This window comes from Lampris incognitus, chromosome 11 (genome assembly GCF_029633865.1).
Source record: "Lampris incognitus isolate fLamInc1 chromosome 11, fLamInc1.hap2, whole genome shotgun sequence".
Taxonomy (NCBI): domain Eukaryota; kingdom Metazoa; phylum Chordata; class Actinopteri; order Lampriformes; family Lampridae; genus Lampris; species Lampris incognitus.
The window spans coordinates 53,414,952-53,439,782 of record NC_079221.1 but is presented as its reverse complement, the minus strand read 5'-3'; the positions used below and the strand labels follow the sequence as shown (position 1 = coordinate 53,439,782).

Here is a 24,831-nt window from a genome sequence, read left to right as displayed (position 1 = left end):
CAGTAGCAGTAGTAGTAGTAGTAGTAGTAGTAAAAGTAGTAGTAGCAGTAGTGGTATTAGTAGTGGTAGTATTGGTAGTAGTGGTAGTAGCAGTAGTAGTAGTAGTAGTGGTAGTAGCAGTAGCAATAGTAGTAGTAGTAGTGGTAGTAGCAGTAGTAGCGGTAGTAGTGGTAGTAGCAGTAGTAGTGGTAGTAGTAGTAGTAGTAGTGGTAGTAGCAGTAGTGATATTAGTAGTGGTAGTATTGGTAGTAGTGGTAGTAGCAGTAGCAGTAGTAGTAGTAGTGGTAGTAGCAGTAGTAGTAGTAGTAGTGGTAGTACCAGTAGCAGTAGTAGTAGTAGTAGTGGTAGTAGCAGTAGTAGCAGTAGTAGTGGTAGTAGTGGTAGTAGTGGTAGTAGCAGTAGTAGTGGTAGTAGTAGTGGTAGTAGTATTAGTAGTGGTAGTAGTGGTAGTAGCAGTAGTAGTAGTAGGAGTGGTAGTAGCAGTAGCAGTAGTAGTAGTAGTAGTAGTAAAAGTAGTAGTAGCAGTAGTGGTATTAGTAGTGGTAGTATTGGTAGTAGTGGTAGTAGCAGTAGTAGTAGCAGTAGTGGTATTAGTAGTGGTAGTATTGGTAGTAGTGGTAGTAGCAGTAGTAGTAGTAGTAGTAGTGGTAGTAGCAGTAGCAATAGTAGTAGTAGTAGTGGTAGTAGCAGTAGTAGCAGTAGTAGTGGTAGTAGTGGTAGTAGTGGTAGTAGCAGTAGTAGTGGTAGTGGTAGTGTGTAAGGGGTTGAAAATAGCCTCAATGAAAAGTTTATCTAAAAAACTATACCCCCCCTATTTTTTAGATTTAGATCTAACTTAGATACGTGATTGCAATGCAGTAATGGTGTTTCTCCACCAAGCCAGTAGAGGGCGCTGTAGCGCTTCTGTGGATCCCCGGAGTCAAGCTACTCCCAGCTTCCTAAGCAGCTCAGAATAAACTGGTTCGAGCTGGAGTGAACATGGACTCATGCGTTTCTCTTCTATGACCCACAGTTTATCTACCCAGGTCACCTCACCGGTCCACAGTACCCACTGCCTGTGGATCCTTGCTACCACCCAGATTCCCCTAGGTCTAGGCCAGTAACAGTAGTAGTAGTGGTAGTAGCAGTAGCAGTAGTAGTAGCAGTAGCAGTAGTAGGAGTAGCAGTAGTAGTGGTAGTGGTTGTAGCAATACCAGTAGTAGTAGTAGCAGCAGTAGTAGTGGTAGTAGCAGTAGTAGCAGTAGTAGTAGTGGTAGTAGCAGTAGTACCAGTAGTAGTAGTGGTAGTAGCAGTAGCAGTAGTGGTAATAGTGGTAGTAGCAGTAGCAGTAGTAGTAGTAGCAGTAGTAGTAGTGGTAGTAGCAGTAGTAGCAGTAGTATTATTGGTAGTAGCACTAGTAGCAGTAGTAGTAGTAGCAGTACTAGTAGTGGTAGCAGTAGTAGCAGTAGCAGTAGTGGTAGCAGTAGTAGCAGTAGTAGTAGTAGCAGTACTAGCAGTAGTAGCAGTAGTAGCACTAGTAGCAGTAGCAGTAGTAGGAGTAGCAGTAGCAGTAGTGGTAGCAGTAGTAGCAGTAGCAGTAGTGGTAGCAGTAGTAGCACTAGTAGCAGTAGCAGTAGTGGTAGTAGTAGTAGCACTAGTAGCAGTAGCAGTAGCAGTAGTGGTAGCAGTAGTAGCACTAGTAGTAGTAGCAGTAGCAGTAGTGGTAGCAGTAGTAGCAGTAGTAGCAGTAGCAGTAGCAGTAGTAGTGGTAGTGGTAGTGGTAGTGGTAGTGGTAGTGGTAGTAGTAATACACATGAATGTGTGTCCTACTGTCTGAGTGGTCCGAGTGCAGGCTGCTGACTGTCTATATCAGTCTCTTATCCACAGTTACAGCAGTGGGTTTTACTGTCATTGCATTACTCAGCCATGTTGCAGCACATTGTTAATACACACACATTTCCAGTTAAAAGGGTTAACACATGTCCTGGGACTTTCATACTTCTACCAAGGAGAATACCATTTCCTGCTCCGGTGAACCTTCAGAGTGAAATATCACCAATAGTCTACCAGATGACATCACAGCAGGTGGATTATTTCAATAGTGGCGGTTATTTCATAAGAGGACTGAAACTCAATATGATGGCCAGCTGGCGGGGAATATTAGTGTGTAATGTACATACTCAGCACTTCCTGGTTTTGACTGCTGTCAGATTATATAGAGAGACCTTAGAAGAGACATGTTCCTTTGTCACATGACAGATGAGCAGGAGCAAGAGCACAGCAAGATGATAAACTGGTTTATTACTGGATCACCATAAGACCATCTGAAATAAGAGCACTGTTAGAAAAGCTGCTCAACATTTAAGCGGGTCAAGCTCATTTTAAAGGACAGCTTAAGTCTGTCTGACAGAAGGACAACACTTTTACAGATGCTCCGCTCTAAACCTCACACACACCAAACAATTAGCACCTGTCAACTGTTTGTTTCTCTCCCCAAACAGGATTTTATATCATGTTGGAAATAAACTTCTCAGTTCTTTGGTGAAACGTGTCTGAAAGCTGTAATTTCCATAGTCGAGGTTCACTGGTTCCCCCGGTCCAAGAATAGAGATGCACTTCAGAAGGTGTTTGTTTCATGCTCCATATTCAAACTCTGCTGTAGACTACAGGAAGGACTTGTGGGACTTCCTCAAATGGGTGGTGTGCTGCCTCCACCCTGTGGTTTGCATAGTCAAGCTTCACTGCTCCCTGCTGGGGCCAGAATAAGCCCTGTCAACACATGTCCACGTCTCAGAGGGACTCTACACCAGGTTTCTAACCCTTCTGTTTCAGCTCATGGTCAACAATATGTGCTCTGTAATGTCCCAGTCCATTTCTAATTGTGTTTTCCAGACCAACCTAGTCCTGCTGCTGCTGCTGCTGCTCTGAAGTATTAGCTTCCCTTCAGGACTTTTGCTGCTGCACTTCTCTTGTTTCCAACTCCAGCAAGGGCTTGTGGGTATATATGGTGAGCACATGCTGATGGGACTAGTTGGTCAGGGCTGTACTCATAGTGAGGCACTCTGGATAAACATGTCAGCTATGACACAAGTGTAAAAGCTCATCTCACTTTATTGTCATTACCGGGATGAACTCTCTACAGCGCAGGTTAGAGTCCCTATCTTGTTACTACAGCAGATTATAAACCCACATTACAGGCCTGCCTGCTGTGGGCTGGCCAGGATTTGTAAATTATTTAAAGGGTTTTTATTTCGGCTTTAGCTGGTGCCACAGTTTGTAAATTCATGACAAACCAACAAATACAAAACTGGATCATTTGACAAAAACTTTATTAACTTCTGAGCAGCAGACAAGCAGGAATACATTCAGCAACAGAAACCAACAGTAGAAGCAACAGATGAACTTAACCAAAGCGCCCCTCTCCCCAAACTCACCCCTACACACTTAACTACAACACACCTAAGCACGCACATGTTAGAAACTGCTGCAAGGGGGCTTTTGTGTTCACATCCCTGCCTCATTTTTATTCATCTCTTTTTATAAACCCATGCATTTGAGGAAAGGTTGCTTCCAGCCAGTAGGGGGCGTTTCTCTAGCCGCTGCACTGTGTCCTCCTGAGCTCGGTGGACTGCCTGCGGCCATCGTGGGCCACCAAGCAGGTGTAGAGGTCTCCTTCATCCCAGCTGGCTTTGCTGAGGGTCAGGATGCTGCTGCGGCTGTACCCAGTGCTGCTCCACACCTCTTGTCCCGTCAGGACGCCCGCCGTCACCTCCCTCCCATCCTTCTGCCAAGTCACCAGCGCTCCTTTTGGGGAGTAGCTGCTCAGCAGACAGGACAGCGTGGCCGAGCCCTTGGACAACTCCTCAGAAGAGGGGGGGAGCAGGGAGAGGGTGGGTTTGACTGAGACCCCCGCTGTAAAGAGAGACACAACTGAATACACCGACTTGCTGAACTATGTGTTACTGAGAGCACTGCAGCACCACCACTACTCACCATGACCATGTTAATGCTACTGTGCTGTGTGAATAAGCACATGCAGCATCAGTGTGTCATGTTGTAGTCTTTGTTTCCATGTGTTTATGTGTGCAGTGTGTTTTCCATAATCTATTTGTACAGTAGTCTATGTGTGTTTCCTTTAATCTGCCGTCTCTACTGTACCTGCAGGACCACAGTTGAAAATGTGTGATGCTGCTAAACTGCCACATTTACACAAATGTGTATCAATGTGCCCTGTCTGTGTGTAACTAAAGGCAACAAACTAAACTAATACTCACAATTTACATGACTTTTTACAGCCTTAACAGTAAATAAAGGATGAAATAAACAATATGCCATAGGCTGTAAATCACCAGTTACATATTCTGCAAGTTTACAATAAAATTAGTTTTAAAAGCAGTTTTCAGGTGTGCGTATATGAATGTGTGTGGCACATAAAGTGAATATGAATGAGCTCATTTCTCAGACTGCCAGTGATTTAGCAGATTATAAATGTGTAAGTTAAACACGGCTTTACATGGGACTGTACACTGTGTGCAGCCTCTATTCAACATGTTCAGTGTGAGTAAAGCTCATTTAACCACCGTTGTACCTGCAGCTGATTTACACTGCTGCGGTGCAATCCTCATGCAACAATTTCTGCAGCTTTTACTGATACAAGACACCTAAAATATACACGGGTTAGAGACCAAACGTCGAATAAAAAGCTCAGTGTTGAAGATTGTGATTTCAGTTTGTCTTGTAAGATTTCCAAACTGACAGCATTGTTCAGGCTTTAACCAATGGTCGACTAAAGCTGTAATGTCAAGTTATGTGACGATGCTACGGCATACTGATGTTGTTAGAATAACATGGACTACTTTACAATATTCAGCCATTGCCTTTCCACCCTGGAGTCCTGTTAAATGTCACGACTGACTCCAAATGAATCATTAAACAAATCAAAATCTAGTTTTGTTTTCCCAAACCAACACTCGACAAACGTAGCAACACGTTGTGAGAAGCAGCTAATGTAGAAAATGACTATGGACACACAAATGTACAAGAGAAATCACTTACATGAGACGATGACCTCAGTGCCGCCACCAAAAGTGATCCACAGTGATAGAGCCTGGTTAAGACGCCGTACAAAAACCTCCTTTCCACTTGACACACCTCGATGGCTGCTGCTCAACACGCTCACGTGCTGCAGCTCAGCCTTATTAGTGTATATGGCAGGAAGTTTTAGCTTTTAACCCCTCTGTTTTTACTCCAGCTCCACCACTTAGCCATTTCCTTATCAGAAACTGGATGACAACCAGCCTACTTATAATCCCACTGTACATCACAAGTATCCAGGCAAAATACCAAACTCATGATATCCACATTCTATTTTAACTATCCTGTCTATCAAAAGTTATATTCTAAATGATATTTTAACTATCCTGTCTATCAAAAGTCATATTCTAAATGATATTTTAACTATCCTGTCTATCAAAAGTTATATTCTAAATGATATTTTAACTATCCTGTCAATCAAAAGTTATATTCTAAATTAACTATCCTGTCTATCAAAAGTTATATTCTAAATTATATTTCAACTATCCTGTCTATCAAAAGTTATATTTAAATGATATTTTAAGTATCCTGTCTATCAAAAGTTATATTCTAGATGATATTTTAACTATCCTGTCTATCAAAAGTCATATTCTAAATGATATTTTAACTATCCTGTCTATCAAAAGTTATATTTTAAATGATATTTTAAGTATCCTGTCTATCAAAAGTTATATTCTAAATTATATTTTAACTATCCTGTCAATCAAAAGTTATATTTTAAATTAACTATCCTGTCTATCAAAAGTTATATTCTAAATTATATTTTAACTATCCTGTCTATCAAAAGCCATATTCTAAATTATATTTCAACTATCCTGTCTATCAAAAGTTATATTTTAAATTACATTTTAAGTATCCTGTCTATCAAAAGTTATATTCTAAATTATATTTTAACTATCCTGTCAATCAAAAGTTATATTCTAAATTAACTATCCTGTCTATCAAAAGTTATATTCTAAATTATATTTTAACTATCCTGTCTATCAAAAGTTATATTCTAAATGTTATTTTAACTATCCTGTCTGTTAAGTTATATTTTAAATGATATTTTAACTATCCTGTCTATCAAAAGTTATATTTTAAATTATATTTTAACTATCCTGTCTATCAAAAGTTATATTTTAAATGATATTTTAACTATCCTGTCTATCAAAAGTTATATTCTAAATTAACTATCCTGTCTATCAAAAGTTATATTCTAAATGATATTTTAACTATCCTGTCTATCAAAAGTTATATTCTAAATGATATTTTAACTATCCTGCCTATTAAAAGTTATATTTTAAATTATATTTTAAGTATCCTGTCTATCAAATGTTATATTCTAAATGATATTTTAACTATCCTGTCTATCAAAAGTTACATTTTAAATGATATTTTAAGTATCCTGTCTATCAAAAGTTGTATTCTAAATTCTATGTTAACTATCATGTCTATCAACAGTTATATTCTAAATTAACTATCCTGTCTATAAAATTTATATTCTAAATGATATTTTAACTATCCTGTCTATCAAAAGTCATATTCTAAATGATATTTTAACTATCCTGTCTATCAAAAGTTATATTCTAAATGATATTTTTACTATCCTGTCAATCAAAAGTTATATTCTAAATTAACTATCCTGTCTATCAAAAGTTATATTCTAAATTATATTTCAACTATCCTGTCTATCAAAAGTTATATTTAAATGATATTTTAAGTATCCTGTCTATCAAAAGTTATATTCTAGATGATATTTTAACTATCCTGTCTATCAAAAGTCATATTCTAAATGATATTTTTACTATCCTGTCTATCAAAAGTTATATTTTAAATTATATTTTAAGTATCCTGTCTATCAAAAGTTATATTCTAAATTATATTTTAACTATCCTGTCAATCAAAAGTTATATTTTAAATTAACTATCCTGTCTATCAAAAGTTATATTCTAAATTATATTTTAACTATCCTGTCTATCAAAAGCCATATTCTAAATTATATTTCAACTATCCTGTCTATCAAAAGTTATATTTTAAATTACATTTTAAGTATCCTGTCTATCAAAAGTTATATTCTAAATTATATTTTAACTATCCTGTCAATCAAAAGTTATATTCTAAATTAACTATCCTGTCTATCAAAAGTTATATTCTAAATTATATTTTAACTATCCTGTCTATCAAAAGTTATATTCTAAATGTTATTTTAACTATCCTGTCTGTTAAGTTATATTTTAAATGATATTTTAACTATCCGGTCTATCAAAAGTTATATTTTAAATTATATTTTAACTATCCTGTCTATCAAAAGTTATATTTTAAATGATATTTTAACTATCCTGTCTATCAAAAGTTATATTCTAAATTAACTATCCTGTCTATCAAAAGTTATATTCTAAATGATATTTTAACTATCCTGTCTATCAAAAGTTATATTCTAAATGATATTTTAACTATCCTGCCTATCAAAAGTTATATTTTAAATTATATTTTAAGTATCCTGTCTATCAAAAGTTATATTCTAAATGATATTTTAACTATCCTGTCTATCAAAAGTTACATTTTAAATGATATTTTAAGTATCCTGTCTATCAAAAGTTGTATTCTAAATTCTATGTTAACTATCATGTCTATCAACAGTTATATTCTAAATTAACTATCCTGTCTATAAAATTTATATTCTAAATTATATTTTAACTATCCTGTCTATCAAAAGTTATATTCTAAATTATATTTTAACTATCCTGTCAATCAAAAGTTATATTTTAAATTAACTATCCTGTCTATCAAAAGTTATATTCTAAATTATATTTTAACTATCCTGTCTATCAAAAGCCATATTCTAAATTATATTTCAACTATCCTGTCTATCAAAAGTTATATTTTAAATTACATTTTAAGTATCCTGTCTATCAAAAGTTATATTCTAAATTATATTTTAACTATCCTGTCAATCAAAAGTTATATTCTAAATTAACTATCCTGTCTATCAAAAGTTATATTCTAAATTATATTTTAACTATCCTGTCTATCAAAAGTTATATTCTAAATGTTATTTTAACTATCCTGTCTGTTAAGTTATATTTTAAATGATATTTTAACTATCCTGTCTATCAAAAGTTATATTTTAAATTATATTTTAACTATCCTGTCTATCAAAAGTTGTATTCTAAATTCTATGTTAACTATCCTGTCTATCAAAAGTTATATTCTAAATTATATTTTAACTATCCTGTCTATCAAAAGTTATATTCTAAATTAACTATCCTGTCTATCAAAAGTTATATTCTAAATTATATTTTAACTATCCTGTCTATCAAAAGTTATATTCTAAATGATATTTTTACTATCCTGTCTATCAAAAGTTATATTTTAAATGACATTTTAAGTATCCTGTCTATCAAAAGTTATATTCTAAATTATATTTTAACTATACTGTCTATCAACAGTTATATTCTAAATTAACTATCCTGTCTATAAAATTTATATTCTAAATTATATTTTAACTATCCTGTCTATCAAAAGTTATATTCAAATTGATATTTTAACTATCCTGTCTATCAAAAGTTATATTTTAAATGATATTTTAAGTATCCTGTCTATCAAAAGTTATATTCTAAATTATCTTTTAACTATCCTGTCTATCAACAGTTATATTCTAAATTAACTATCCTGTCTATCAAAATTTATATTCTAAATTAAGTATCCTGTCTATAAAAAGTTATATTCTAAATGATATTTTAACTAGTTAAAATGTAATTTTGCACATCAAAAATTCAAATCTTGACATCAAATTAAATCCTAACTACTGAGGATTACAACTTTCCCCCATTCATTTCAGTGAGAACTGGAATTTAAATTAGTGGGATATTAAGTAGTTTAAGTGCCAATCGTTGAAATAATTTTTTTTTTTTGCAATATCAACATTTGGAACATAATTGTTGATATCAAAAACGAAATGTCTGACATCAACAACTGAACCTCTTATATCAACAACTGGTGTTTCAACTACTTAAAAGTGAATTATAACTACTTAAAATTCGATTTCTGATATGAAAATTGGATGTTTTAACAAGTAAAAAAATGAATTGGTGATGATAATAAAGGACATTAAAAGCTGGAACAGCTTGCCATATTGTCCACCATGGACATCCTGTGGCCAAAATGTTGATCCAGTCTCCACAGGGATTTCTGTTTTCTTGGCCATTCAGACTTTTTATTTTTCCTTTGTCCGACTGCATGGTCCTCTGTAGTGTGCCCCCTGTAGGCAATAGATGTCCTGTGTGAATCCCTACACATCAACTGTTAATGCTGTGTAGAGTTCCCTGTGTTTTAACTGTGTCCTTTCAAGATGCATCTGTCATAAATGTTTGAAATGCCAAAGATGAAGATCAAAAAAGGTCCATAAATTGACACCACGTATGGAAGAAAAGGAACGGGTTCATATGGTGCTACTGACATGTCACCTGAGAACAGGACCTGTTCAAGTCTTGTTGGGGTCCTAAGCAGAATTTGATTTGCCCTCCTGGTGTCCAAGCAGCACTTTGTTAATCGTAGGACTTCACAGTCTAAGAGGCAGCTTAGTTGTCTTATACCTTAGGTGGTCCTGCCTACATGGCAGATGTTTGTACAGCCTTCTATCACTGTGTGGTTGCTCAGCCATGAACACAGATATCACTCTGACAGTAGGAAATCCCTGCATCCTCAGCCTGGACTGCTGTGACAGTCAGGGTGAAGTCACTCCCAGATCCGCCGGCGCTGAACCGAGAGGGACTTCCTGCCAGGAGAGTGGTCCCTGTGCCAGTCAAGGCTTTGCGGACTGTTCCAGGTTGTTGGTAGTACCAGGCTTGACATTGTTGGGTACGTTGAAGGTATATGGCGGGTTAGCCTACTTGTATATTTGTAGCTCATCTCCTGAATCAGTGGAGACACATTTCAGGCAGTCTGGTTAATGTGACAAGTCACTGTTTCATCTAGAAATGTCTTCTGATGGGTCCTGTTCAGCTGTTACAGACACCTTGTCTTTCATCAGAGGAAGGTCTTTGTGCAGGTCTTCATCACTGTGTGAGTGGTGAGACTTCATGTTGCTGACAGTAGTAAACTCCTGTGTCCTCTGTCTGGATGTTACTGATGGTGATTCTGAAATCATAACCGTTGCCACTGCTGCTGTAACCACCTGAAATAAAACCCCAATAGAAATTAGTAATGAATCTGGGAGCTTCTCCTGGTTTCTGATGATACCGGGCTAAGTCATTACCAATGGCTCCACTGGCTGATGGAGACAGGACCTCCTGTCTGGACTGAGACAGACTCTGGAGTCTGGGTCAGTAAAGTGTCTCCTTTACACCCTGAAACAAAACACATGGAGCTTTTACTATTATTTTATTCATAAATCATATCAGTCATGTTTATCATGTCACATGGGAGGACAGTGAAATAAAGACATAAAATAAACAACTCATGTGCTATGCAGCATTGTTGAACGACAACAACACAGTGGATGTAAAGGACAGCTAACTTAGTTGTCTCAGTAGGGTACCAAATGGGACAGCTATGCCACCAGCTGAATAAAGAAGCCCATAGCAGTATAGTAATAAGAAATAAAACACAATCAATAGTGATACTATGGCAGGATGAGGAAAAACACAGGAGACCAAGGCGAGTTTGATGTTTATTCCTCAACTCCAAAAACCAACTGCAGCAGGAGCAACCCTGCACCAGAGAGCCCGGGAACGTAAACCACGCCCACGCAGCCCCCCTCGAACACCCAGAAGGGATTCCTGGATAGAAAATTAGTGTCTCACTGGAGGCTTAAGCAGCCTGCCATAACGGCTGCGCCGTCCCTCAGCCGAAACAGTAGGTGAAACACAGTCCAAAGCCGGCTGAGAAGCAGAACGCTGAACCCGTGAAGATACTGCCGGGGTCCTGGAAGGAGGACGACCCCGACGGGGAACCTGGGCCGGAAACACAACTTCGCCTGCCACCCTGTGCGCGGGTTTAAGCCTATCAAGCGTGACACAGTCCCTACGCCCACCCATATCCAGCACAAAACCCTTAGGACCCGTCTCAAGAACCCGAAATGGGCCATCGTATGGGGGTTGGAGGGGCGAGCGGTGAGCATCATGCCGTACAAAACAAAACGAGCCGACATGAGCTCCGCAGGCACGAACGACCGCGGAAAACAGTGGTGAACGGGGCCTGGAACCCGAGTGCTGTTGGACAAAAAAGGATAAACGGCCGGACGGGGTCGAGGAGCGGAACTCCCAGGCAAAAATTCCCCAGGGACGCGGAGCGGCTGACCGAGCACCAGTTCAGCGGGGGAAGCGTCGAGGTCCTCCTTAGGAGCCGAGCGCAACCCGAGCAAAACCCAAGGTAAACGATCCACCCAGTTACCATCCGAGAGCGCAGCGCACAGAGCTGCCTTGAGCGACCGGTGAAAACGTTCACACAAGCCGTTAGCCTGAGGGTGGTACGTGGTAGTGCGGTGTACCTGCACACCCAAGGATCGCGCAAGTGCCGAACAGAGCTCTGACACGAACTGGGGGCCCCTGTCTGAGGTGATATCTGACGGAGTGCCGAAACGGGCGACCCAGGAGGAAAGAAAAGCGCGTGCAACATCCGGGGATGTTGTGGAGGACAGAGGGACAACCTCTGGCCACCTGGTGGTCTGATCTACCATTGTGAGCAGGTGCGTAAAACCTGTGAAGAAGGTAGAGGGCCCACCAGGTCCACATGCACGTGGTCGAAACGTCTGGCCGGGATCGGAAATGGTTCGAGGGGCGATTTAGTGTGCTGGTGGACCTTAGCGCGCTGGCACGCTACACATGCAGCTGCCCACCCCTTGATGTCCTCGCGGAGGCCAGGTCAAACGAACTTGGAACCGACCAACTTCACCGACGCCCGAACTCCAGGGTGCAAGAGGGAGTGAATCGAATCGAAAACTCGACGGTGCCAGGCCACTGGAACAACGGGGCGGGGACGGCCGGTGGAGACAACGCAGAGGAGGGGAGGACTGCCTTCCTGCATCACAGCGTCCTCTAGCTTGAGACCGGTACGCGTTGACCTAAGGGCAAGGACGTCCGGGTCGCTGGGCTGTCGGCAGCCATAGCGGAGAAATCCACACCGAGGTGCACAGGACACACAAGCACACGCGACAGACAATCAGCAACAGGGTTGGACTTCCCGGCCACATGCTGAATGTCCGTTGTGAACTCGGAGATTGCCGCTAGGTGGCGCTGCTGACGAGCAGACCACGGCTCAGTCACCTTGGACATGGCGAAAGTCAGCGGCTTATGATCCACATAAGCCGTGAATGGGCGACCCTCCAGCAGGAAGCGGAAATGCCGGGTTGCAAGGTGCAGTGCCAGCAACTCCCGGTCAAAAACGCTGTACTTGCGCTCGCTGTCTCGCAGTTTGCGGCTAAAAAATGCGAGTGGCTGCCACGCATTCGCCACGCGCTGTTCAACCACAGCCCCCACGGCTATGTCAGACGCATCGGTTGTTAAAGCTATGGACGCCGTGGGTGTGGGATGGGCGAGGAGGGCAGCGTTAGCCAGGGCGCACTTAGCTCCGTCAAAGGCCTGGACCCGTTCGGGAGTCCAGTCGACTGGGTCGTTAGCCTTCTTAAGCCGCAGGGCTTCGTAAAGTGGCTGAAGGAGGTGGGCAGCGCGAGGGAGGAAACGGTTATAGAAATTCACCATGCCCAAGAATTCCTGCAATGCCTTAACAGAGACTGGGCGGGGAAATTCCGCCACCGCTTGCACCTTAGAAGGCAACGGGACCGCGCCTTGCGGCGAAATGCGGTGACCCAAGAAGTCAATCACCGGCAGTCCAAACTGACACTTGGCCGGGTTGACTATCAGGCCGTGTTCGTCCAGGCGACGGAAAACCTGTTTCAGGTGCGCCAGGTCCTCTTCAGCTGACGGACTGGCCACTAATATATCGTCGAGATAAACGAACACGAAGGCAAGGTCACGCAACACCGAGTCCATCAGCCTCTGAAAGGTTTGCGCTGCCCCCTTCAAGCCAAAGGGCATGCGCATGAACTCAAAAAGCCCAAACGGGGTGATCACTGCGGTCTTGGGCACGTCCTCTGCGCGCACAGGAACCTGATGATAGCCGCGCACCAGGTCCACCTTAGAGAAAGTAGTGGTACCTGCCAGGCGTATGGAAAAGTCCTGAATGTGTGGGATGTTCAGGCGGTGAAAGTCGCCGCAAGGCCGCCACGACCCATCCGCCTTGGGCACCATGTGAAGCGGCGAGGCCCACGGGCTGTTGGAACGCCTCACTATACCCAGACGCTCCATGATGGCGAACTCCTCCTTAGCTGGAGCCCGTTTTATCGCGTCGAGGCGCCGCGCGCGCGCAAAAACTGGCGGTCCCAGAGTGGGAATGAAATGTTCTACCCCGTGTTTAGTAACCGCGGTGGAAAAGGCAGGTGTAGTCACCGATGGAGAATCCGCCAGCAAACGTTGAAAAACATCCCCTAATGCTAAAAAGTTAGCGTGTGTTAACGGCCCCGCTCCCCTGTCTCGCACGGAAAAGTGGCGAAAGACACAGCATCAATTAAACGGCGGTTTGCAGCATCAACCAGCAGACCATTAGCACACAGAAAATCCGCGCCGATAATAGGAACAGTAATGGCGGCGACTACAAAGTCCCACTCAAAATGGCGCCCGCGGAAGCAAACAGTCACCAACCTTGTGCCAAACGTCGCAATGGACGAACCGTTAACTGCACTCAACAGTGGGCCGCCGCCTTCGGCCGACCTGTCTGTCTTAGCAGGAGGGAGTAGGCTCTTTTGCGAGCCTGAGTCCACCAGAAACCGTCTTCCTGACATCGTGTCCTTGATGAAGAGCAGCTCACTACGTCCGCCAGCGCCCACAGCTGCTACCGAGCGCTGCCCGGGAGTTTCCCGCCGCCCCAAACGTGCACGGAGGGACGCAGCGCCTCGCCTTGCCGCCGAACCGCCGGTGGAAGAAACAGAGGCCGCTCCCGCGCCGTCTCCGGGCAGTCACTCCAGCCACCACTGCCGGGTCCGCGTCCTCCGACGTCGGCTGCAGAGGCTCCGATGCCACACTCTGCACAGAGAACCGTCTGGTAGCCAGCAGGACCCGATCGGCCTCCTCAGCCAAACCTCGGCAGTCACCAGCGGCCAGACACGGGGAGTTAGCCAAACCCGCGCGCACAGGAGACGGGAGCTGGCGCAGGAAAACGTGCGGGAAAAGGAATCCACCTTCGTCTGAGCCTAGCAGCGACAGCATATTGTCCATGAGATCCACAGCCGTCCCGTCGCCCAAACCGGATAGGGAAAGGATTCTATCTGCCCTCTCTGCGGCAGATATGCTGTACCTCCGGAGCAGAAGATGTTTGAGGGCGACGTATTTATCGTGTGGCGGATGGGCGCGCAACAGCTGCATGGCCCGGCGTGTGGACTGCTGGTCCAGCGCAGCGACGACCAGATAGTATCTGGAGTCGTCCGCGGAGATTCCACGCAGGTGGAACAGCGCCTCGACATGCTGGAACCACGAGGCCGGGTCGCTCTGCCAGAACTCTGGGAGCTTCACAGCCGCGGCGAGAACGGCCGGCTGTGAGAGTTGGGGCGGCGTGGCCGAAGTGGATTCACACACATCTTCTGCTCCAAACATGTTCAATTCGGGGTCACCAATGTGGCAGGATGGGGAAAAACACATGAGACCAAGGCGAGTTTGATGTTTATTCCTCAACTCCAAAAACCAACTGCAGCAGGAACAACCCTGCTCCGGCGAGCCCGGGAACGTAAACCACGCCCCCAGCTCACAGTCCTGCTGGGTGAGAGGCATAGCCCCTAGTGTCCGCCACAGGATTATTATTTTTCTCCGCTAAAAGTGTGTGAGGCTCAGCAACCGTAAGTCCTAGACCAACCAACTTTGGTACGTGGATTCCTATGGCCCCCCACCACTCAGGCACCACAAATCACCTATGTCAGCCAGATGGTGGCGCTATAACAAAGGGTCATGCGTAATTCCCACACCATAAGTCAGATCAACACAAAACTGCACAGACCTATGCATCTGAATGTGCTCTACAACTTTGTTACTGGGACCACATATGTCAGCCATATAGTTTGCCCGCCATTTTGACTTATTTGGTGTGGAAGCGCTGCAGCTCTACATACCACCTGCCAGGACACCTGGGTATAACGACATACTTTTTCTTTTTGCGGCAGTCGGCTAGGACGCAAGAAATCAGACAACGTCTGGTCCAGTTTTGGATACTCTGGCACATGTTTCTGAAGCAATGGAAGTGTTACGACATTTTAAAAAATTACGGTAATCGTCTAGGACACAGGCGACCCAAGTAATCCGATATCTCAAAAACCGCTTTATCAAAAAATCTGAAATTTGGTATACTTATACTTGGACCCATTTGGCTACATTGCCTAAGGTGCTGATTGGCTGGATTACAAAATGGCTGCCAAACAGCCAATCAAAATTCAGCAGCTAATATCTGCTAGTGTGAATGGCCAAACTTCATGAAACTTGACAGGCTTATTCTTAATGGCACACAGAAGCCATGTACCAAATATGAAACATATCGGACACATGGCGGCTGCAATACTGCTTGGACTCCTTTAATCGCCGCTTGCGGCTATATTCATTATTATTATTATTATTATTATTAATATTATTGTTGTTGTTATTATTATTACCATTATTGTTATTATTATTTTTATTATTGTTGTTGTCATTATCATTATTATTATCATTGTTGTTATAGAGCTTACGGTATGTCCTAGTTGTCAGATCAGTCACTGTGAAACAGAGGGAGGTTTTTGTATGGCTCTCTATCACCGTGTGAACACAGCCTGACTACTGATACTGTGGAGACTCTGGCAGTAGTAAACTGCTGTATCCTCAGCTTGGACTCCACCGATGGTCAGGGTGAAGTCAGTCCCAGACCCACTGCCACTAAACCTCGATGGAGTTCCAACATATTGACCCCTTTAGCTTGCAAAACACCTCACCATATCCAAAACTCCATTGATTTCGAGGACAAGGTCCAAGGCGTAAAACTGGAACCGGATGAAACCATGGTATGCTATGACTTGACCTCTTTATTCACCTGCATCCCAACCATGGAGGCTTTGGAAACTGTGAGGCAACGTTTGCTATGTGAAAACACCCTACACAATAGGACCAACCTCAGCCCAGACCAGATTTGCCAACTACTGGACCTTTGCCTGAACACTACATATTTCCAATTCAGGGGCCAGTTTTACAGACAGAAACACGGCTGTGCAATGGGCTCACCGGTATCTCCCATTGTGGCCAACTTATATATGGAAGAGGTAGAACACAGGGCACTGAACTTCTTCAGAGGAACACCTCCGAGCCACTGGTTCAGATATGTGGACGACACATGGGTCAAAATCCAAACATAAGAGGTGTAAGCGTTTACCAAGCACATCAACTCAGTGGACAAGAACATTAAGTTCACAAGGGAAGACGTAAAGTACAACAGTTTGCCCTTCTTGGACTGTGACGTCCACATTGGGGAAGACAGGAGCCTCCACATTGGGGTTTACAGGAAACCTACACACACAGACCAATATCTACTTTTCGACTCACACCACCCTCTGGAACACAAACTGGGCGTCATCAGAAGTCTGCAACACAGAGCTGATGATGTGCCCAGCAGCACTCAGGCCCAACGGGAAGAACACAAACACCTGAGGGAAGCTTTAAAAACCTGCGGCTGCCCCAGTTGGACCTTTGTGAAAACATAACACGTTCCAGAAAGACCAACCAGGTGAGCGATGAGGAGAAGAGGAACAGAAGGAATAACATAGTCATCCCGTATGTTTCTGGGGTCTCAGAGAAACTCAGGAGAATTTTTAACAAACACCGCATCCCGGTATACTTCAAACCCAGCAACACACTCCGACAAAGACTGGTTCATCCCAAAGACCGTGTACCACACACCCGAAAAAGCAATCTGGTGTATGCTGTACATTGTAATGAGGATTGCACTGACCTATACATAGGAGAAACCAAACAACCACTACACAAACGGATGGCCCAACACAGAAGGCCAAACTCCTCAGGAAAAGACTCAGCAGTCTATCAACACCTAAAGGAGAAGACACACTCCTTCGAGGACAGCAACGTACACATTTTGGAAGATAGATAGTTTGAAAGAGGGGTGAAGGAAGCCATCTATGTGAAACTGGAAAAGTCATCCCTCAAAAGAGGAGGAGGTCTGCCACACCACCTACCTCCCACTTACAATGCCGTCCTTTCATCTCTACCCAGGAGACTCAAGAAGCCTAGCCTCCAAGAACAACAGTCGCTCACTAACGGCTCCAACGACTCATGACCACTGAATGGAGCACTAACGAAGTCAAAACTAACACCTCCAACGACCGTCGCTGCTTAACATCGGATCACAAAGAGCCATTGACATCAATAGCTCTGATAACGACTCCAAAGAGGATAAATATCTGAGTTTCATCACCAGCCAGTCAGACGAGCTTGGTCTAGTCAGAAAGGCACGAACTGATGAAGCCTCTTGGATGAGAGGCGAAGCGTCTTCACGGATATGTACCAAATCCAGCTGCACTCGATTCAATGCCTTTGGACAACCATGACCTGGATGAATGAGAACATTCACAGACTTCCTGTAGTGTGGTATTCTAACACATGTAAGAAGGTTTTGTCTGCAGCATTGTGGGGATGTTTTGGGGACGTTGTAGAGGTAGCAGATTATATAATTTTATTTTATGAAACATTACCACAATGTTTCAAAATAAAGGAATAACATTCTCACTGCAACATTCATTAAATGTTTGAGGATGTTATTGAGGCTGAGATGATGGAACATTTTCTATAACATGTTCCTGTCTTTGGCGGTATTGTTCCAGGACTCTCAGGTGCCTGCTGTAGGTGGTCCATGACTCTGCTTCATACAGCAGGGTGGGGGGAACCACCCCTCTGTAGAACTTGAGTTTTGTTTGGGCCTTTAGGTCTCGGTCTTCAAAGACTCTTACTGAGTCTGGCATAAGCACCACTGACACAACTCAGGAGATGGTTGACCTCAGACTCGATGTCAGTTTATGAGGAGAGAAGGCTGCCGAAGTAGGAGAAGTGATCAACGTCTTCAATAAACACATACATACGTATCTCTGTTAAAAGAGTTGTGAGTACACATTTTAATGCGAGCACAAAAACATATACTACACTATGCACTTATGTGTTCCGGATGTGCTGGAAAGTCCGAAATTTCCACTTCTTACTGGAAAAATGGGGTCGTCTGGTCCTTTAAGTTGAAGTGTGAAACTCAGAGCGTTTCTTTTCAGTCTGTAGGTCACCAAGATGCACTTATTAGAGCTCAGCAAGGCTGTATAGCATAATAGTACACAGCATTATTCACAATGTCTTCTCTTAAATACATATAATTTTGATTTTCAACATTGAATGGTCTCAAACTTTACGAAAAATAAAAACAGTGTGTTAAATGGCCAAACACAAGTTTGAAATATTAATTGACAACACAGCTGATGCATTTCTTTGGTAATGGGCCAGTTTACATTGCCAAATATTACTGACATAATGCCAGCCATATTAATGTCAGTCTCTTGTGGGTGTCCATATTTGTCCCCTGTTATTTCCAGTCTGGCCACTGGGAGGTGCAGCACTTCTTTTTGTGACCAACCAGCTAGAATTTCTGACGTCAGATATCAAGTGGAACACAGCTGAAATGTTTCAACACAGTTTTGAAAAAGAAAAGTACCATGATGCAACAGCACGTGTGTCCCTGCCCCTGTCTTAGACTTAGACTGACTTAGACTTAGACTGTGTTAGACTTAGGCTGTCTTAGACTTAGACTGTCTTAGACTTAGACTGAAATGTATGATCCGCAGTGACGACCCCTAACAGGAGCAGCCGAAAGTAGTAGCAGTAGTATTAGTAGCAGTAGCAGCAGTAGTAGTAGTAGTAGTATTAGTAGTAGTAGCAGTAGTAGTAGTAGTAGTAGTAGTAGTAGTAGCAGTAGTAGTAGTAGTAGTAGTAGTAGCAGCAGTAGTAGTAGTAGTAGTAGTAGTAGTAGACTGTAGCTTCAGTTAGCACCCAGTCTTGTTCTCGCCTGTTTGTTTCTTATTGGTCCACAGATCTTCTCAGACAATACTTGATTTGGGATTAAGTTCATCTCTGGACACAACAATCAGGATGTTAGACAATAGCAACTGATTTCAGGGAGGTTATTTGTATATGTGGCGCCATCCTGTGCTTTACCTGTGCCCCCGTCCAGAGGGTTACTGGTTGTGTCAGGAAGGGTATCCAGCGTGAATTTTGTCAAATCGTTTTGCTGATTAAAAAAAAAATACAAAAAATAAATAATAATGATGATGATGATGATGATGATGATAATAATAACAAAACATTTTATCTGTGGACACCGTACAGAACACAGTAAAAAACAAGCAGCACTGTATCAGACAGCAGAGCATCAAAACAAAGCAGGTAGACAATAAGAAGTTAACACAACAGATAAGTATAACATCATCATCTGCACCAAACTCAATGAAGCGTGGATCAGACTGAATATGCCAGTTTGAAAAGGTGCGTTTTGAGATGAGATTTGAAGGTTGAAAGAGAGTCAGACTTGTGACTGTCTTGTGGGAGAGAGGTCCATAGGCGGGGGGCAGAATGACTGAGGGCTCTAGACCCCATGGTAGTCAAGCGGGCCAAAGGTGCAGTGAGTTAGAGAGCAGAAGAGGATCTGAGAGTGTGGGAGGGCGTGTGGATATGAAGGAGTTCAGAAAGATACGAAGGAGCTAGGTTATTAAGGGTCTTAAAGGTGAGGACAAGACCAGACCGGATCTGTCAAGGCCTGGGTTAACAACGGCCTCCATTGATGCTGCGCCCAGTTTCCATCAGTACGATGGAAACTGTAAAATCCACTGTGGTGACCCCTGAGAAACAGGAAACAAGCTGAAAGACAAACAAGAAGATCTACATATGTAGGGGAGCTTGTATTTGGACATAAATGAAAAACCCTGAGAGAAGTTTTTTTTTCTTCCAGTTTCATCATGAACTGGATTTGTGTTCGAGTGTGTGAACGGTATAATCTGAATATCATGAAATCAAAGCATGACAATTTCACATAACTTCTCAAGGTGTTATGAAGTGTCATAGAGTGTTCTTAATCCAAGATCATTTCTTCTTCATCTAACTTGGCATTAGTCACAGAAGGTGGTGGTGACTACTGTAATAAGTGGCTGGAGCACACACAAGACGGTGTGTCCTCACAGGACATGATATACACATCTGCTACTAACAGCAGTCTCACCAGGAAGCTCATTTGCATAGAGAGGACACTTCTTATTTGAAGGACATGCTTCAGTGCTCATGAAACCTTTATAACTCTGCAAGTCCAAAGCAAAGCCACCAACACTTGTTCATTGTGACAGCAAAGGTAAAAACCATGTGTTGGAGCAGCATTTTCATCCTGACATGTGCTGCCTTTATTCAAGGTAAGACCGGCAGAGATGATTCACTGTCTTCCTTGTTTTCCTCATCTCAACTTTTCCTCTCCTGAAAGAACTTTCTCTGATCTCACCAGTTTGTGTTTCCCCACCTGCACATTGTTTCTACCAAGTCCCTGTTTGTGTTTTACACTGTTGAGTTTCAGTTAAAACAACACCTGAGAAAAGGAATTCTATGTGTTTATGTGATGTAATGAGTAACACATCTGTCCTTTCACAGAGATTTCCAGATGTACATGTGAGACAATGAAGGCCTTCACTTTCAGTCTGTTTGTGTGTTTCTGTTTTCAGGATCAAGCAGTCAGGTCACTGTGACTCAGACTCCTTCAATGAAAGCTGCCAATGTAGGAGAATCAGTCAGTCTGGCATGTAAACTGAGTCGACCCCCTAGTACTTATAACAGCAATCCACGTATCTCCTGGTACCAACAGAAACCTGGAGAAACTCCTAAACTCCTCATTTATTACGCAAACACTCTTCAGTCAGGAACCCCATCGAGGTTTAGTGGCAGTGGGTCTGGGACTGACTTCACCCTGACCATCAGTGGAGTCCAGGCTGAGGATACAGCAGTTTACTACTGTCTGAGTCAACACTATATCAATAGTCAGTGGGTGTTCACACGGTGATAGAGAGCCGTACAAAAACCTCCCTCTGTTTCACAGTGACTGATCTGCCAGCTGGGACATACGGTAAGCTCTATAACAACAACATCACCATTAATAACAATAATGATAATAACAATAATAATAATAACAAAAATATAATTGTAGTAATATGTTGTTCTTGGTCGTCTTCTAATATATGGTATTAGTTGCATTGTCTTTTTTTCTATTCTATTATTGTTATCGTATTACTGGTTTCATACTAATGCACAAATAAAAAAAATATTAAATATTCTTTTCAAATTTGTCAGTTTTGTCAGTGTTTCTCTTTTGTTGTCCTCACATCTGTATACATCCTATGATCACACAAAAAGTACGATATCAATAAAATGGAAAGTAAATCCTACATGACATGAAAGTGTGAGATTTACTTTGAACAATTACTGAATCCCCCAACCTCTGAAACCAGAGTTTAGCCTCCTCAGAAAATGGACAAAATAAATGTGGTCATCCATTGATAAAAGTCGGTGCTTCACACAATATGTTTAGAAAACTGCTGATTTCAGAGTTTTCAGTCACGTTGCCTTGTTGTTTGAGAGCAATGTAAAGAATTATGATTTTAACCAAATATAACCTGATGCACCAACATGTTTAATGATGTGTTCACCTACATGGTGCAATAATTAAAATCAGTTGATCATTAATGGTGTGATTATTACCTTCTTTAAATAAATTAACATAAAACTGCCACAAGTATGTAAGTAAGAATTTGCCACTTAAAATATTTTCGTTGGTTTTGTGTACAAAATAATCTCCTATTGACATGTCGAGTGGATTTTTTTTCTATCAAGTTATATATTTATTTAGTGGTAATTATAAAACGTATAATCAAACTCAAAATTAAAATAATTCCTTGAAAAGTTATAAATTACAATATATTTTGTTCAGTTTTGAAAGCAGAAGTTTTACTTAACAACATTGAGAATTTGCTGCCCAAATATCTTTTCAAAATATCATCCTGACATTTATTTAAAGTTTAATAAAAGCAGTCATATTTTAGAATGACCGAAGTTTTCTTTTGGTTTTTCTCATTTGTCTATGTTGTGTCCAATTTTAAAATTTCTGGTGTTAAAACTATTTGGTTGTATGTGTAGTGAGAAAGAGTCTCAATCACAAGGGAAATGTTTTTTGGAGGAAACAGAAAACACTGGAAATAATTAACAATAACAATAACAATAACAATAATAATAACAATAACAATAATAATAATAATGGGGGTATGGGGTACCGGGACAGTTGCTACAAGCCATCCGGTCCTTGTATAACCAAAGTGAGAGCTGTGTCTGCATTCTCGGCACAAAGTCAAACAGGTTTTCAGTAGGTGTCGGACTCCGCCAAGGTTGTCCCTTGTCTCCGATTCTGTTTGTGATATTCATGGACAGGATCTCAAGGCGCAGCCAAGGTGAGGAGTGTGTCCGATTTAGAAACCTCAGAATTGCGTCTCTGCTCTTAGCAGATGATGTGGTTTTGTTGGCTTCATCAGAACGTGACCTCCAGCGAGCACTGGGGCGGTTTGCAGCGGAGTGTGAAATGGCCGGGATGAGAGTCAACACCTCCAAGTCTGAGGCCATGGTCCTCTACTTGGAAAATGGTGGATTGCTCCCTCCGGGTTGTGGATGAGTTGTTCCCTCAAGTGAAAGGGTTCAAGTATCTCGGGGTCTTGTTCACGAGGGAGGGTAGCATGGAGCGGGAGATTGACAGGCGGATTGGTGCAGCATCAGCAGTAATGCGGAAGTCGTACCGAACCGTTGTGGTGAAGAAGGAGCTGAGCCGGAAGGCAAAGCTCTCAATTTACCAGTCAATGTTCGTTCCAAGCCTCACCTATGGTCATGAGCTGAAATGAGTTTCCTCCGTAGGGTGTCTGGGCTCAGCCTTAGAGATAGGGTGAGGAGCTCGGACATCCGGAGGGAGCTCAGAGTAGAGCCGCTGCTCCTTCGCGTCGAAATGAGCCAGTGGAGGTGGTTCAGGCATCTGATTAGGATGCCTCCTGGGCGCCTTCCTTTGGAGGTTTACTGGGTACGGCCAACTGGGGGGAGATCCCGGGGGAGACCCAGAACTCGCTGGAAGGACTACATGTCCCATCTGGCCTGGGAACGCCTTGGAAACCCCAGGAGGAGCTGGAGGACGTTTCTGGGGAGAGAGACGTCTGTACTGCCCTACTTAGCTTGCTGCCACCGCGACCCGACCCCGGAGAAGCGGCTACGATGAATGAATGAATAAATGAATAATAATAATAAATTGAGGTTGTAACCAAACATTATGAACAGAGCGGATCATAAAACAGAAGTTGCCGTGAGAAAGGGAAAGTCCAGTTAAACATTTATTTGGCCACGGTAAAGCAAAAGCTTATTTTCAGCGTCAGTGTGAAGACAACAGTTCTTTATCAGTAGCAGCTAAACAAAGGCAGGTCTGCCTGGAGGAGACTCTGTGCATCAGTCCCACTCGGTGGTTTATAAGGACAGACTCAACTCGTGTCACTCAGTGACACCCATCACACCTACATGTATCTCATCTGCATGTGCGTCTTGACTCTCACATGTTACAGCGCAGGTAAGTGATCTTTTAAATCTGTATTTCATTCTGCTGGTTCATTGTCTGTGTTGATAGCTGTCTTGTTAAGACAATGTGAGTTATCTCTCTTATCATCCATAAACTACCATCACAGGTCATATATGAAACTCAGCTTATTTCCCATGTATGTAAATTTTCACAGTGTATGTTCTGGCATGTTAATGTAATATTCTAAGTCATGTACACTCCGCAACGGTCATGGTTGTGTGGTCTGGACCATCGGGGCTCGCCTGTTCTCCATCCCCTGATTGGTGTTTCTGTTCACCTGCGCCCCATTTGCCTGAGTACCCTTGATTGGGGTGTTTCTGATAGTCACACCAATGACAGTTGATTTGTTTGGGCATCATGACAATCAGCTGGAAATCATGGCACTCCATGGCACATGGGTGATACCAGCCATGTGCCATGGAGTGCCATGTGCGTGCAGGTTTTTCTCCCCAACCCAACACTGCTGTACTTCAGATGAGTTCACTGACCACACACCTTCAGCCAAACACAGGAGGAATGGTCAGTGAGCTCAGCAGCTGTAGTGTTGGTCTGAAAGAAAACCTGTGTACACACAGCTCTTCATCACACATGGTTGAGTGCCACTGTCGTATGATCTGAATCTCCAGCTATATAATAACCACCTCCTCCCTCCCTCCCGACCCATTTCCCCAGTCTCACACGATCCTCTTCCCCTTCCTCAGCTGTTGAGGGCCAACCAGGGCCTGATGAGGTCTGGCCCCGTGATCAACCATTAGAGGAAGGTGAGGAAGAGGAGGAGTCCGCTTTAGTTGAGTACAATGACCCCTGTACAGAGGAGGACCCTCCCTGGGTTCCAACAACCTACCTTGAGAAAGGTAGAGGATTTACGAAGAGACTGATTCTAAAACCAGATGCTAACCATCAGCACAACATATGGACCAAGCGAGACAACAGCTGGGATGAGAGTAAAGAACAAAAGAAGATGAACATCGCAATTTCGATGCTTAAAGCAGCCAATATGTCAACACCATGTCATCATTACGAGATTAGATC

At 42.7% G+C, this 24,831-nt stretch overlaps 1 protein-coding gene across 1 annotated transcript; it reads right to left on the bottom strand.

Annotated features, from left to right (window-relative positions):
- Positions 1 to 3,291: 3,291 nt before the first annotated feature.
- On the bottom strand, positions 3,292 to 24,188 carry LOC130120419 (immunoglobulin kappa light chain-like). Its single transcript, XM_056288955.1, has 5 exons — positions 24,077 to 24,188; positions 10,148 to 10,231; positions 9,729 to 9,901; positions 5,035 to 5,089; positions 3,292 to 3,891 (listed from the first exon to the last, which is right to left on the bottom strand). The coding sequence occupies exons 1-5, from the start codon at positions 24,186 to 24,188 to the stop codon at positions 3,572 to 3,574; spliced, it is 744 nt and encodes a 247-aa protein (XP_056144930.1). The 3' UTR covers positions 3,292 to 3,571.
- Positions 24,189 to 24,831: the final 643 nt, after the last annotated feature.

Bases quoted from the DNA above. Each gene is read 5' to 3' on its own strand.
- LOC130120419 (XM_056288955.1), bottom strand. From the start codon at position 24,188: ATGGAGTGCCATGATTTCCAGCTGATTGTCATGATGCCCAAACAAATC. The intron at 10,232-24,076 runs GTGAACAGAAAC...GTTTTATTTCAG, and splicing joins CTCAGGCAAATGGGGCGCAG to GTGGTTACAGCAGCAGTGGC. The intron at 5,090-9,728 runs ATCTGTGTTCAT...CGGCGTCTTAAC, and splicing joins TTTCCTACTGTCAGAGTGAT to CAGGCTCTATCACTGTGGAT.